The following is a 16,716-nucleotide window of genomic DNA, read 5'->3' as shown; positions in this document are numbered from 1 at the left end:
GAAAGATCTAAAATTGACACCCTAACATCACAATTAAAAGAACTAGAGAAGCAAGAGCAAACACATTCAAAAGCTAGCAGAAGGCAAGAAATAACTAAGATCAGAGCAGAGCTGAAGGAGATAGAGACACAAAAAACCCTTCAAAACATCAATGAATCCAGGAGCTGGTTTTTTGAAAAGATCAACAAAATTGATAGACCGCTAGCAAGACTAATACAGAAGAAAAGAGAGAAGAATCAAATAGACACAATAAAAAATGATAAAGGGGATATCACCACCGATCCCACAGAAATACAAACTACCATCAGAGAATACTATAAACACCTCTACTCAAATAAACTAGAAAATCTAGAAGAAATGGATAAATTCCTTGACACATACACCCTCCCAAGACTAAACCAGGAAGAAGTTGAAACTCTGAATAGACCAATAACAGGCTCTGAAATTGAGGCCATAATTAATAGCTTACCAACCAAAAAAAGTCCAGGACCAGATGGATTCACAGCCGAATTCTACCAGAGGTACAAAGATGAGCTGGTACTATTCCTTCTGAAACTATTCCAATCAATAGAAAAAGAGGGAATCCTCCCTAACTCATTTTATGAGGCCAGCGTCATCCTGATACCAAAGCCTGACAGAGACACAACAACAAAAGAGAATTTTAGACCAATATCCCTGATGAACATCGATGCAAAAATCCTCAGTAAAATACTGGCAAACTGAATCCAGCAGCACATCAAAAAGCTTATCCACCATGATCAAGTGGGCTTCATCCCTGGGATGCAAGGCTGGTTCAACATATGCAAATCAATAAACATAATCCAGCATATAAACAGAACCAATGACAAAAACCACATGATTACCTCAATAGATGCAGAAAAGGCCTTTGACAAAATTCAACAACCCTTCATGCTAAAAACTCTCAATAAATTAGGTATTGATGGGATGTATCTCAAAATAATAAGAGCTGTCTATGACAAACCCACAGCCAATATCATACTGAATGGGCAAAAACTGGAAGCATTCCCTTTGGAAACTGGCACAAGACAGGGATACCCTCTCTCACCACTCCTATTGAACGTATTGTTGAATAGTTCTGGCCAAGGCAATCAGGCAGAAGAAGGCAATAAAGGGTATTCAATGAGGAAAAGAGGAAGTCAAATTGTCCCTGTTTGCAGATGACATGATTGTATATCTAGAAAACCCCATCGTCTCAGCCCAAAATCTCCTTAAACTGATAAGCAACTTCAGCAAAGTCTCAGGATACAAAATCAATGTGCAAAAATCACAAGCATTCTTATACACCAATAACAGACAGAGAGCCAAATCATGAGTGAACTCCCATTCACAATTGCTTCAAAGAGATTAAAATACCTAGGAATCCAACTTACAAGGGACGTGAAGGACCTCTTCAAGGAGAACTGCAAACCACTGCTCAATGAAATAAAAGAGGATACAAACAAATGGAAGAACATTCCATGCTCATGGGTAGGAAGAATCAATATTGTGAAAATGGCCATACTGCCCAAGGTAATTTATAGATTCAATGCCATCCCCATCAAGCTACCAATGACTTTCTTCACAGAATTGGAAAAAACTACTTTAAAGTTCATATGGAACCAAAAAAGAGCCCACATTGCCAAGTCAATCCTAAGCCAAAAGAACAAAGCTGGAGGCATCACACTACCTGACTTCAAACTATACTACAAGGCTACAGTAACCAAAACAGCATGGTACTGGTACCAAAACAGAGATATAGACCAATGGAACAGAACAGAGCCCTCAGAAATAATGCCACATATCTACAACTATCTGATCTTTGACACCTGAGAAAAACAAGCAATGGGGAAAGGATTCCCTATTTAATAAATGGTGCTGGAAAAACTGGCTAGCCATATGTAGAAAGCTGAAACTGGATCCCTTCCTTACACTTTATAAAAAAATTAAATTTGGATTGAAGACTTAAATGTTAGACCTAAAACCGTAAAAGCCCTAGAAGAAAACCTAGGCAATACCATTCAGGACATAGACATAGGACTTCATGTCTAAAACACCAAAAGCAATGGCAACAAAAGCCAGAATTGACAAATGGTATCTAATTAAACTAAAGAGCTTCTGCACAGCAAAAGAAACTACCATCAGAGTGAACAGCCAACCTACAGAATGGGAGAAAATTTCTGCAATCTACTTATCTGACAAAGGGCTAATATCCAGAATCTACAATGAACTCCGACACATTTACAAGAAAAAAACAACCCCATCAACAAGTGGGTGAAGGATATGAACAGACACTTCTCAAAAGAAGACATTTATGCAGCCAACAGACACATGAAAAAATGCTCATCATCACTGGCCATCAGAGAAATGCAAATCAAAACCACAGTGAGATACCATCTTACACCAGTTAGAATGGCGATCATTAAAAAGTCAGGAAACAACAGGTGCTGGAAAGGATATGGGGAAATAGGAAGACTTGTACACTGTTGGTGGGACTATAAACTGGTTCAACCATTGTGGAAGTCAGTGTGGCGATTCCTCAGGAATCTAGAACTAGAAATACCATTTGATCCAACCATTCCATTACCGGGTATGTACCCAAAGGATTATAACACATGCTGCTATAAAGACACATGCACACGTATGTTTATTGCAGCACTATTCACAATAGCAAAGACTTAGAACCAACCCAAATGTCCAACAACAATAGACTGGATTAAGAAAATGTGGCACATATACACCATGGAGTACTATGCAGCCATATAAAAGGATGAGTTCATGCCCTTTGTAGGGACATGGATGAAGCTGGAAACCATCATTCTCAGCAAACTATTGCAACGACAAAAACCAAACACTACATGTTCTCATTCATAGGTCGAATTGAACAATGAGAACACGTGGACACAGGAAGGGGAACATCACACACCGGGGCCTGTTGTGGGGTGGGGGGAGGGGGGAGGTATAGCATTAGGAGATATACCTAATGTTAAATGACGAGTTAATGGATGCAGCACCCCAACATGGCACATGTATACATATGTAACAAACCTGCACGTTGTGCACATGTACCCTAAAACTTTAAGTATAATAATTTAAAAAAACCCATCATATTTACCCAAAGTACTAAATATTTATAGGTATGAATTGAATTCAGATGGGATATATACACACACAATACAGTATTGTATTGTAGAAATATTGATATTTACATTCAACAGGTTATGTTTGTATTAATCAGGTTTAAATGTAGGGTAAGATAAATGTCCTTTATTACAACAGTTTTTATGGTACATTAATGTTTAATAATGCCCTATCTTTAAATTAGTTTATAACTAATTCTTTGTGGATGCATTGTAGAATCTTTAAAAATCTGAATTAAGATCAGAATTAACACAAAAAAATTGCATCTGTTGCCATTTTATGTTTTTGAAATGGACCCTCGCTCTGTCACCCAGGGTGGAGTGCAGTGGTGTGATCTCACCTCACTGCAACCTCTGCCTCCCAAGTTTAAGTGATTCTTGTGCCTCAGCCTCCCAAGTAACTGGGGTTACAGGCATGTGCCACCTCACCCAGCTGATTTTTGTATTTTTATAGAAAGAGGGTTTCACCGTGTTGGTCAGGCTGGTCTCGAACTCCTGGCCTCAGCAATCTGCCCACCTCAGTCTCCCAAAGTGCTGGGATTGCAGATGTGAGTCACTGTGCCCAGCGTTCTGTTGCCATTTTAAAACTAAGAATTAAAAGATGCTTTTTTATAATTTTCTAGAAAATATCTTCTATACTTATTTTCTTCTAACTACATTTAAAATACATTTTAAAAAGCAGAAAGCAAAAATGAAGTCTAAGCAAATTTCCTGTGAATACATTTCTTTTACAATAAATGTATGCCAGTTATTCAGTGTTAGAATTGAATATAGTTAGATTCTTGAGATTCTGTTTTTAAAAGACACCACAGTATTTTGTTTTTATATGAAGTATTATGGTAAACGTGATCATTACCTTAAATATATGGCATCAGGTTTTTAAAGTGGTATTTTGTGGATTTTGTTAAATCTGTCTCAAAGTCTATTTTCTCATGTTATGTTTGAAGTATGGGTATGATAGTACCCAGAAAAACAGGCCTTTCAAAACAAAATACTCTACTTTTATGACTCCATAAAAAATACAATCTTTATTATTATCCATAGACTGAATAAAACATCTTACATTTTATGTTTCATTTTATTCACCATAATGCCTATTTTCAATAAAATTACAGGTGATTTTAAATATGACTAGACTTTTTTTTTTTTAATAGAAAGATCACATAATGACTTAAGTATATTCCATTAGGAGTAGTATTTCTCTTGTCTTTTTGTTCAGCCATTGGAGTCCCCTGTGACCTTGGGTACTTTTTCCTTAGGCGAACTGATGCTTCATGACGTTCTGTGTTTTCTGGTAGCTTGCCTGTTGCCTGCCTCTGGGTTCGTCATCCCCCTTATGCTGACTTAGGCAATATTTCTTCAGTCTCTTATCTTGGGGCTTTGATGCATATGTTCTGAAGGTGGCCACAGTGACTTTGGGTAGCAGCAGATGGTAAACCTTCAGGCTGCCACCGGCTAAACTGGTGTTAAGTTGGAAAGTTAACGTTTGATGAAGAATCAGTAGTGCATATGAAAGAGCTTTCACTGCTGAAATATCTTTTAATTAAAAATTAGCATACTAAAACCTTTGTGAATGTCTGGGCATTTAAAGAAATCTACAATTAGTTGTGTTCTTATAGAAGTATTTATTTACCAGTTTAGTCTTATGTTACTTGCTCTTCCTAACCTGGTTCTTTTTCCTCTGTTTCTACCCCAGTTTGTTGGTAGTTAAGATAACTACATAAATTGAAATATAGGTTGTTTTTAGGAATCTTGGGTGTTTGCATAAACAAAGTATATTTTGAATTATGGCATTTTGGATTTTAATAACTAAGAAGAGATGTGGATTTTAAGTACAATCTTCATATAATTCTGGTAGATTTGGTCTGTTTTCTTCTACCTTTGAAGGTATTTCTGGATCAAATAGGAGCCTGAAGAACTCAACCAGCCTCAAAGAGATATTTCCTTTTGTTCTAAATTAGTTGGTGATTCTTGACTCTGCCGTTCTTAACTTTGTTAACTTTGCAGAAATTGATGCAGCGACTTCTGATGAGCTAAAGCTGTAGGCACAACATATTTTGCTTTTGGAGTTACTGAGCAGTGGGTACAGGGAACATTGCTAACCTTTTTGGATTATTTGTTCACTTCATGATAATCTGCTATGTGGGAAGTTCTAGCACAAATGAAACATTGGTAAGGCTCCAAAGGATTTTCTTTGTTACCCATAAATCTTGGGTACCTTATATACTTTTCTCAATTGAAAATGTATCCTTGAGAGTAATAGCTGAAAATATCTTGTAGACTAGAGTTATAAGTATCCCTGTCAAATTTTACTCTTTATGCTTGAATTTTCATCAGTGGAAAACTTGTGAAACCAAGGACAGATTGGTTTCATGGCATAACATGAGAGAAGCATCTCTGCATGGTCTGTTCATGCTGATGCTCTTGATGGTGCAGCTTCTGATGGACTGAAGCTGTAGGTGCAACATCTTTTGCTTTTGGAGTTGCTGGGCAATGGTACAGGGAACATTGCTGGCCTTCTGATGCCAAAGAAAGAGAAGTTAGACCCCAGTTGGGAGAATTGTTGATATTAAAGCCCACCGAGTACTATTCCTTGTTTTCTAGTAGTTGAATTTTTATAAAGATGCCTCATGAGAATAAGGTGTGGAATTAAGAGTAGAAACACATTTTGGATGTTTTAAGAATGCAAAATGAGATTTATTTTAGCAGAAAATATGAATAACATTTGATAATTATGCATGGTGTTAGGGGAGGAAAGCAAAGTTTTAATGCTCTAGGTTTGTTCAAATCCATTTCTATAGAAGGATAACATTACCAGCTCTTGTAAATTTGCCCATCTGGTTAAAAATTCAGATCTAATACTAGTCAAGTATGGATTACCTTTGAAAGAGAGTGTAGTAAGTACAATCATGTTCACATGAAAGTATGTTGGGAAAAACTTATTTGCAAAATCGGTCTAGTACTATTTTCTCTAGTTTCTTTATTGTGTTGATCTCATTCTTTCTGTTGTCATTATTTATATGTGAATTACCAGGAGCATGACTTACACAGTTGATATCTCATCCAGATTATAAGCAGCAAACACAAATCCGGTTATATGTGACACCATTAAGGGATGCTCTGTGTTTGTCCTGTAGTCTTTTTGTTTCTTTTCTTTTTTTCAATAGTTTTTGGGGTACTGGTGGTTTTGGTTACACAGATAAGTTCTTTAGTGGTGATTTCTGAGATTTAAGTGCATCCATTACTCGAGCAATGTACACTGTACCCAATACGTAGTATTTTATCCCTCACCCACCTCCCAACCTTCCCTCCTGAGTCCCCAAAGTCCATTATATCACTCTTACGCCTTTGCATCCTCATAGCTTAGCTCCCACTTACAAGAACACATGATATTTGGTTTTCCATTCCTGAGTTACTTCAATTAGAGTAATGGCCTCCACCTTCATCCAAGTTGCTGCAAAAGACATTATTTCATTTCTTTTTATGGCTGAGTAGTATTCTATGGAGTATATATACACCACATTTTCTTTATCCACTCATTGGTCGCTGGGCACTTAGGTTGGTTCGGTATCATTGCAGTTGCTAATCGTGCTGCTATAAACATGTATATGCATGTGTCTTTTTCATATAATGACTTCTTTTTCTTTGGGTAGCTACCCAGTAGTGGGATTGTTGGATAGAATGGTAGTTCTACTTTTAGTTCTTTAAGGAATCTCCATATTGTTTTCCATAGTGGTTGTACTAATTTTCTATAGACTTAAGCATTATTTTAACTTGTATTAATTGTTCTGGAGTCCCATGAAGTAACTGGCACTAAAGTAGAGACAGACAGTCCCTCAAATTACCCAAGTAATCTTTCTTTTAAAAGGAATTGGAGCTGAAGTTATTTTCAGGGACTTCCAGACTTCCAGTGTCAACATTTAAATTAAATATCTAAAAAGATTCATGAATGGGGAGACACTGAATCCCCACTGAAGGGAACTCTCCACACTTCTTCACCACAGTCGTAGTGCCTTCATAGTAGCATATCTCTTTTCTCTTCTCCATATTATTTTTCTTTATTTGCTTAAAAATAATCATCATTTGATACTTTTGGTGTACCCCTTCTCCCTCTTTTCTTTGCAAAGATGGTTGCCTACTTAAATATTAGTCCTTTCTTAATTTTAGTTAACAAATAGACTCAAACCTGTAATCAGTTGGAGCTTTTCCTACTACTATTATGACAGAAAAGTGGGAAAAGTGAAACTTGTGGAATTGAAGAACAGATGAGGCTAATCCTTAAGGAATAAGTTGCCTGCTTTTTCTTTTTTTCCCCCCAGTTAGGAGCAGTTATTTCATGTATTAGTATGGGCAAAGATGAAGTAATTTCTTCTGTTAGACCATATGCTAATATAGGGCTGATAAGTAAGTGTGAAAAATGAAAGGGAGAAATACATTAATTGTATTCTTTCAATAAGGTATGCTATCCAAGGTAATTATTTCATGACAGTTTTAGTTATAGTACTTGTTTTATCATGAAATAAAAGATTGTTTTAGGAGCCTTTTATTGGAAAGACAATTGTATCAAGCTAGTACAAATTAGATTTTTGTCTTTATAAAGGTGAGCAAACCCATGAGCAGTTTTTAAATTGATGTGTTCTAGTCTACACATGAACAAATTCTGTTTGAGGGTTAAAGAAGCTATTATTTTGTCCTTTATGCTGACAGTTTCATTACAGATTGGCCTACTGTTGGCATTAAAAAAAATGTTTGGCTCCTTATGATCTTTGTGCATGCAACTATAATATTAATGCAGCACCATAGCACTGTTCGTTAAGAAATGACTTTAAATGAGGTTGAAGCATGTAAATTTGGAAAGATACAGATGTTAAATGCAGTCGTTTCTCTTTGTGTACAGCTGTATGGCTAATAATTTCCAAGCAGCTAAAGCTCTTGTTAGCAGGAGTGCTGGTGTGTTAAGAATGGCTCTATAAATAACTTTAAGAACTGAAGTTGAAGGTGCTTCTTTTAAAGACTATTGTTAACTAAACATTATTGCCAAACAGATGGAAAGCATTCACCAGCCTGATGTTTTTGGGTCTAATTATATTATCACCAGCCCTGTACGGCTCAGTTGAAGAGGTATATCCAGAGGCCAATTTATAATCATTTAGCCAACACCTGTTTGGGAGAAATTGACAGTCAAAGGGCACATTTTTAAAAAATCACATATGTTCTTATGTTTATTGCCTCAATGTGAACGTTGTCTAGTTGCACACAAACTTCGTAGGAGAAGAAAGTAAATATAAACAAAGCAGCATTTCCCAGCCATGTTTATCCATCTTAATTTGCTTTTTTTTTTGGAGATGGAGTCTCACTCTTGCTCAGGCTGGAGTGTGGAGTTGCGCGATCTCAATTCACTGCAACCTCCGCCTCCTGATTCAAGTGATTCTCGTGCCTCGCCCTCCCGAGTAGCTGGGATTATAGGTGTCCACCACCATGCCCGGCTAATTTTTGTATTTTTAGTAGAGACGAGGTTTCACCACGTTGGCCAGGCTGGTCTTAAACTCCTGACCTCAGGTGATCCACCCACCTTGGTCTCCCAAAATGCTGGGATTACAGGTGTGAGCCACTGCACCCAGCCGGTTTGGCCTTTTTATCTGATCTGCTTCATGCTTCATGACTAAGTGAGATCAGTAAGGAGGTATCACTCCTGATTTGTGCAGGTATATTTTGTTGAGTCAATTAAGGGGCTTTTAATAGGGAGAAGTTCTTTCCTTTGGTTATACAGCTTCCATGCCTTTTACCTAGTGAGATGTGTTCTACTTTATATAGATATGTCTTGTTCAAATAGAATTGGCTTTCTGGTAAGTGACTTAAAAGTCACACCTCATATAAGCCGGGTGTGGTGGCTCATGCCTGTAATCCCAGCACTTTGGGATGCCGAGGCGGGCAGATCACGAGGTCAGGAGATTGAGACTATCCTGGCTAACACGGTGAAACCCTGTCTCTACTAAAAATACAAAAAATTAGCTGGGTGTGGTGGCGGGCGCCTGTAGTCCCAGCTACTCCGGAGGCTGAGGCAGGAGAATGTCGTGAACCCGGGAGGCAGAGCTTGAAGTGAGCGGAGATCGCACCACTGCACTCCAGCCTGGGTAACAAAGCAAGACTCTGTCTCAAAAAAAAAAAAAAAAGTCACACCTCATGTAAAAACAAATGAGACTTAAGGAACACTAAATGTCTTCACAGATTCAACAGATGTTCAACAGATATTTATTGAGCTCTCCTTTGCAGAAGGAAGGCCATGGTGCCTCCTTTTACATTCTTGATATGTTGATTTAACTCTTAAAGTTCACAAATGTGTTTTCATGTTTTGGAGGCTCAAGATTTGTGTTCATTGTAACTCAAAGGGCAGCTATGGAGAGAATAAGTCTATCCTATCTGAAAAATAATAAAAGTCAAATCCTTTGTTTCAACTGATGATCCCACTATTTCATTTTAGTGTTTTTCCTTCTTCTGACAGACTTTACTATTGAAAGGCTTATATATGTCACCTCTATTTTCTTATCACTCATTATGAACTCTGTGCAATCTGCTTTTATCCTCAGTTCATTGTACAGTGAACTGTACAATGCTGTATTGAAAGTTACACATGACTTCCTAACTGCCCTAACCAGTGATGGTTTCTCAGTCCTTATTCTTCATGGCTTCTCTCTGTTGTTTAGCATAGATTACACTCATCTTAAGCATTCTCTTTCTCTGTCACCTGAACCACTATGTTTTCTCTTTGTACTTTTCTCATTACACTTTTGGTTATTGTCTTATTTACTCACAATATTTCAACTATGTATATTTTCAAAATTCAGAAATAAATAGTATAGCTTAGCAATTAAAGAGGAAGAAACCTGGAGCCAGACTACCCTCTACCACTTATTATCTTTGTGAGTATGGACAAAGTCCTGAGGTTAAAGAAGTTCCAGTGTTTCAGAGTGCACTCCAGAGAGTACAATCAGTTTTATGTTTATTTCCTTATCTGTAAACTTGATTAATAAAAGATACCTACCTCTTTGGATTGTTGAGAGAATTACATGATTTAATTCCTTAAAGCCCAGCACAGTGCCTGATATAAAGGAAGTGTCCCAGTGGGATTCATTCTTGTGTCTTTAGTTTTTATCTTTATGGAGAATGCTCAAATATAAATCATTAGTACCGACTTATTTTCTAAGCTCTATTCCCATGTCGTCATCTACCTTACAAACTTTTAGAGTTGAATTCACTAACCATATGTTTATTAAACATTTACTGTGTGAGAACAGTGTGTTATGTGATAGAATAATTTTTATGCTGTTGGTTTTCTGTTGCTGACATAACAAATTACCACAAAGTTGGCAGCCTATAACAATTAAATTATTAAAGTTCTATAGGTCAGAAGTCTGACACAGTTACTGGGTTGAAATCAAGATGGTGGCAAGACTATATTCCTTACTGGAAGCTCAGGAGAGGAATCTGCTTCCAAGCTCATTCAGGTTGTTGGCTGAATTCTTTTCTTTTCATAGAGTTGTAGGACTGAACTCTGTTTCTTTGCTGGCTGTCAGCCAAGGACTGCGCTATACTCCTAGAAGTTGCCTAGGTTCCTTCTTAGGCTTGCTATGAGATCCTAGAAGCCTCTCTCCAGTTCTTGCATGTGGGCCTTTGCCACCTGAGAGCCAGCAGCCATGCATCCCTTTCATGCTTTGAATATGATTTCCCTTTCAGCCTTATCATTTCTGTGCTTTGCCTTTCTTTTCATAGACGATAGTTCTCTGTTTTTGAAATGGATTCATGTGATATTTTGGAACCCACCCAGATAATCCAGTGTAATCTCTCTGTTTTAAGGTCTGTACCTTAATTACATCTGAAAAGGCCTTTTTGCCAGTAACATAACACGTTCACAAATGTTGGGGATTCTTGGGGTATGAACATCTTTGGGGCCCATTATCCTGCCTTACAGCATGCCCATAAAGAGCTCGAAGTCTCACTGGGAGACAGACCCCCAAATCGAAGGGTTAGAGATTCTATAATAGATGCTGGTGCTGTGTAAAACAGCAGAAGAAAGGAAGAAAGTAGTCAGTGTTACTGAGAGCTAGAGTGACATTTGTGCTGCGTATGGAAAGATGCATGCTTGTTTGATAAGTGCCTGGGGGAATATTTCAGGGAAAAACAAGCAATAATAGTGATAGCAGTAATAGCAACTAGCTGTACTTTTATAAGATTATCTTACTGAAATCCTCACAAGTGTTAGATACTGTTACCGACTATTACAGCTTCTACATAATAAGAATGTCTTATGTCCATAAGAAGACATGTCTGTAATGTCTTCTAATGTAGAATAGGAATGGTAAAATTATTTCACTGAGCCAGACCTGGTGGCTTATCCCTGTAATCTCAGCACTTTGAGAGGCCAAGGCAGGAGGATCGCTTGAGCGATCGCAGGAGTTCAAGATCAGCCTAGGCAATATAGTGAGACCCCTGTCTTACGAAAAAAAAAAAAAAAAATTACCCAGGCATGGTGGCACATGCCTGTAGTACCAGCTACTTGGGAGGCTGAAGTGGGAGGATCATTTGAACCTGGAAGGTTGAGGCTGCAGTGAGCTAAAATCACACCAGAGCACTCTAGCTTGGGTAGCAGAGTGAGACCCAGTCTCAATAAAAATAAGATAAAACAAAATAAAATAAAATAAATCATTGGCTTTTTGGGAGGATTAATATTGATTACACCTGGGTAAAGTATAGCACATAGTAAATGCTTAAAACATGGCAGATTAGAGAATACAGGGTGGATAAGAGAAGTGCTTAGGAGGTAGAATTGATTTGATTGATTTAGAATTGATTCTAAATACTTGGTATTCAGAAGGTGCTCAGTGTATAATTGTTGAATCCTGGATCAGTCACTTGTTCTGAAGGTGGGAGACAGGAGACAGTTCAGAGTAACTTGGACCACGTTTAGTTTCAGAGCATGCATGGAAGATGGTCTTAGTACTATAGGAGGAGCAGCAGGCTGTTTGTTTGTTTGGTGAAGGCAGGGTCTTGGGAAGAGGATATGAGGTACCTGTGAGAATATTGTATTGAAATTAATGGAAATTTAAATAGTGTAGGTCAAACAGAAGACAAAGATGAAGTTGTCACTATTTTTTCAACTTTAATATCTAAAATGGAATTTTCCATCTTCTCGAACTGGTTTCCCATCTCAACTTCCTTGTTTCTTCTCACCTTTTAAAAATTCTTCTATTTTTTTCAAGCTTAACATCTTTTTTTTTCATCCTTAATTTCTGTCTTTCCTTACCCAGTGGTGGGCTGGTAAATGTTTGACAGTCAGCTCTCTGGTAGGGGGAAGAAGGCTCATTTGCAGTGTTTGCTGATTTCTGTAGTACAAATCCTCCTCCCATGGCCAATTTCAGTCTGTGGCTGCTTTTGTTCTATAATGACAAAGTTGAAAAGCTGTAACAGAGACTGCATAGGCCTGCAGAGCCTAAAATATTTACAGTCTGGCCCTTTAAAGAAAAAGTTTGCCAATCTTTGCTACAGTAGTTTTTTCCAAAATAATAAAGCTTTAATAGGGTAGGATAATTTCATACTTCTGTTAATTTATTTTATCCATCAAGATGAGGGGTGGGAATGAGTAGTTTAGGGGGGCAATGTGTGAGAGGTTATGAAGGGTCTTGAGGTCATTTTATGGGCTTAAGCTTTTTCTCTCAGTGAGATAAGAAGAGTGCCATGTTCTAACTTATGTTTTAAAAAGAAAACCCTGGCCGCTGTTTTGAGGATAGACAACAGGGCAGCAAAGATGGAAGCAGGGAGATCAGTTGGAACACTGTAGTTACAAGTTAGGTAAGAGTTGATCTTTGCTTGAACAGAGTAATAACTGTGGAAGTGGTAAGGTGAGTTCAGATTCTGGATACATTTTGAAGACAGAGCTGACAGGATTTGCCGGTGGTGGAAAGGGGTGTTAAGGTGAATCCAGGGTGAAGAGATACCAAAAGGATGCCTTAGGCTAGAGCCTGAGTTATTGAGATCACATTATAGCAAGTTGCTACATAGGAGATTTTAGGAAGAAAATTGAGACTTGAACAATTTTTTTTTAACCACTTCCTGTTGATCATATATGTTCCAAGAGGAAAAACTCTGTTTAAAATAGTATTTCCTTTACTTCTAAGAAATACATTTTAAAATACTTTAGGAAACAGTAATGTTTCTAAAATACGGCATTTTTAGAAAAGGAAACCATAATAAAACCTATTTTGGATAAGATTATTTTGATCCTATAATTTGCTGACTTAAAAAAATTTATTCAGAAATGAACAATTTTGGGGAGGGGATTAAATTTCAGCCCTGCCCTACTCTTAAAGTTTAGTTTAAAGCTAAGAGTTAATGTTTCATTGTATTGTTAATAAATTATTACTCGTGTCTTTTATGTAGGTTTTACTTGTAATGGACACAAGGACAGAACAGACTTTCATTTTAAAAGTAAGTAAAATTTGTAGCCAGGCGTGGTGCCTATAATTCCAGCACTTTGGGAGACTGAGGTAGGCAGGTCACCTAAGGTCAGGAGCTCGAGACCATCCTGGCCAACATGGTGAAACCCCGTTTCTACTAAAAATACAAAAATTAGCCGGGTATAATGGTGGGCTTCTATAATCCCAGCTACCCGGGAGACTTAGGCAGGAGAATCGCTTGAACCCAGGAGGCAGAGATTGCAGTGAACCAAGATTGCACCATTGCACTCCAGCCTGGGCAACAAGAGTGAGACCCTGTCTCAAAAAAAAAAAAAAAAAAAAAAAAGAGTAAGTAAAATTTATATGTTTAATGAATTTAAAATTTGAATTTCAAATTATGCTTCTGAAAGAAAAGTTAATATTTTAGTTAATATTTAGTTAATATTAACTAAGTAGTTAATATATCCCCCTCTAGGTTTTGAATGTCCTTTTATGTTGTTTCTGGTGATGTTTATTTACTTTTCTTTCTATCCTTTCATCACGGTTGATAGCATGCATTTAACAACATTTTTTTTGATACAGAGTATGGAGGAAATAATTTGGATAAACTGAAGAACCATTTTGTGTTGTTTGAATGTGTAGTGTGTTGTTTAAATACATCTCAAGAACATTTTGTTTAATTGTGAAGACTACACACAGTCTCACCTTCGATTATCACTACAGTTCTTAAGAGCTAAAATTTTGCCTTAAAGTCTAGTTACAGGTATTTTGGGAAAGTGTATCTACATTCCTGGTCCTCTTTTTGATCTAAATTCAATTTTGATTCTATACATAATGCAATTTATAACTAAATGAATAAGGAGAGAGAGAACCCTCAATTTTGAAATTTTGAAATTGTATTTGGAATGGACTGTGATAGTACATATTCTGAAAATATCCTAATTTAAGCATTTCCACAGCATTCAGAAGGTGAATTTATTAATTTTATATTTCTTTTTCTGTTGCTTTTTCTTTCGCTGATAAGGCATGGCAGTAGGTCACATTGACACATACTGAAACACATTTTGTGTGTGTGTGTGAATATACTTTATCATTGACATTTCTTTAAAAACAGAGTATGACACCAGAAAATAGACAAACCTTATTCCTTGTAAGAAGACTTAATATTGTTTGTACTTTTGGGGGATAGGATTTTAAAATTGCCTGCTTAATCTAAGAATACCTTTTGTGTCTCAGGAGTTTGCATTGGTCTTACAATGTCTACTGCTTTAAAGATATAGATAAGTAAAATAAAACTTAAGAAAAGGTCACAGAGAAATAACTGTGTGTCATCCTGATGACTTAGTTTGAGAGCATCTCTAATAAAAACACTGACCCACGTAATTGATTTTAATGGCAGCTTTGTGGCATCTTCCTTCTCTGGATTCACGCCAGATGCCATCAGCAGAGCCTCCAGGGACTGGGGGGCATAGAGCAGCAGATGAGTGGTTTCTCTGAAGCCCAGAGTAACTCGGATAGATTAGTTTGGTTGATAAACACAGAGCACAGCAGGCTCTAAAGGCAACTGAGGATACAACTGACCTTTTTGTTCTCTGTCAGGGTCTAAGGAAAAGCAGTGAATACAGCAGGAACAGAAAGACCATCATCCCCCGCTGCGTGCCCAACATGGTGTGTCTGCATAAGTACATCATCTCTGAGGAGTCAGTATTTCTTGTGCTGCAGCATGCGGAAGGTTGGTTTGTAGTTTGGATTGTTTATGCAGTGAAGAATGTCACCTACTTAGCTTCCAGTTTCTCTCTGTCATTTCATGAGCAGATAGAATATATGAAACACGTTTAAGAAACCATTTCCTATTCCTCTGCTCTACCTCCCTACTTTGAGTTGTGAGGGAAAATGAAAACCCAGGTGAACAACAGATTTCATGTGAACTATGGTACCATTTGTAGATTTACTTCACTACTTACTTTCTCATGGAATTTACCTAATATAATGAGAACTTTAATATGAGTGTGTGCTAAGAGAGCTAGATTTTATTTTAGTGGTATTTTGTTCGCTTGTTCCCTGCTAAAAGGATACATTATGTTAGATGACTAAAATGAAAAGCATCCCCTGAAGAATTAATTAATTACCTCCTTCTTTTAGAAGGCAAGGGTGTTTGCTTAACATTTGACATTACCTAGTCATTCTGATCTGAGTTTTTATGAATACAGCCATTGGCATCACATATGGGTACAAAGCAGAGGCACAGTTCTCTGCCTTCAAACTATTTATGAAATTTCAGCTCTTTGTAGAGGGAACAGGTGGCAAAAAATATAATGTTTTGATTTTTTTTGCCCTTTAATACCTGAATTTAAATAAGTAGTCTTTTATTTAGGATGACTGAAAACAGCATATAAATATAAATTCATTTAATACATATTGCCATTTGGCTTTTAAGAGGTGTTCGTAAAATAGTAAAAAATTTTTAAATTGTTTTCCGTATCTCGTGAAGGCATTGTTATTTTTGTATAACTATTGTACTTTACTAATAGGCATAACATTTGTATTTAATATAATTTTTTAGGAAAAGAAGTCATTGCTTTCTGGAATGAGGTCTCATATGATAATGAATGCAAGATTTTTGATGGGGGCAGTAAACAATTAATATTGTTTATTGTGAAGTACAGCACAAGATAACTACAGATGGAGGGAAGACCTCCATATGCAGTATTTAATAGGAAATTCAGAAGGGGCTCTGTGGTCTCTCAGGTATTAAGAGAGTTAATTGTGTGTGTGAATTGGATAACTAATTCACCTTTGTTCAGACATTATAGACAGCTTTTATCTGAGGATACCAGTGCATTACAGACATTATTGAATTAGAGGTCATGTCATCTGATAGCGAAATACAGCCACCTCTGGTGTGGAACAAAATAACTTGCGTAGTAATAATCCATAATAATTTAGAACAAGGTCAGTAGGATGAATGTAATTATAGTCAATATTCTATTACCCAGTGTGGATTATTCATGTTGGAGATTATCTATGGCAAAATTTTCAGTCTTAACTTACCTCTGTTATTTGTAGCTGTATCTTCCTCTTCTTCCTCTTCCTTCTCCAAATCATTTTTCATTTTTTTCTACCATCTT

The 16,716-nt window shown here is 37.0% G+C and overlaps 1 protein-coding gene across 44 annotated transcripts in view; it reads left to right on the top strand.

Moving 5' to 3' along the window:
* RPS6KC1 (ribosomal protein S6 kinase C1) overlaps window positions 1-16,716 on the top strand; it is a 213,609-nt gene that overhangs the window by 156,093 nt on the left and 40,800 nt on the right. For 35 of the 44 annotated variants that reach the window (XR_008537244.2, XR_001712482.4, XR_010150500.1 and 32 more), the window contains 2 exons: window positions 13,572-13,619; window positions 15,188-15,320. The exons of 4 other annotated variants lie outside the window; for them this stretch is intronic. Coding sequence is in view for 36 of the 40 variants with exons in the window: in XM_009441459.5 (XP_009439734.1) it covers window positions 13,572-13,619; window positions 15,188-15,320 (181 nt within the window). In the remaining 4 variants the exon portion in view is untranslated. The remainder of the gene's footprint in view (window positions 1-13,571; window positions 13,620-15,187; window positions 15,321-16,716) is intronic. 5 more of the 44 variants (XM_016938511.4, XM_016938503.4, XM_063792176.1 and 2 more) reach the window with 1 other exon arrangement.

This window comes from Pan troglodytes, chromosome 1 (assembly GCF_028858775.2).
Source record: "Pan troglodytes isolate AG18354 chromosome 1, NHGRI_mPanTro3-v2.0_pri, whole genome shotgun sequence".
NCBI lineage: Eukaryota > Metazoa > Chordata > Mammalia > Primates > Hominidae > Pan > Pan troglodytes.
Note: the sequence above shows the minus strand (reverse complement) of the source record. Positions and strands in the feature narration are given on the sequence as shown.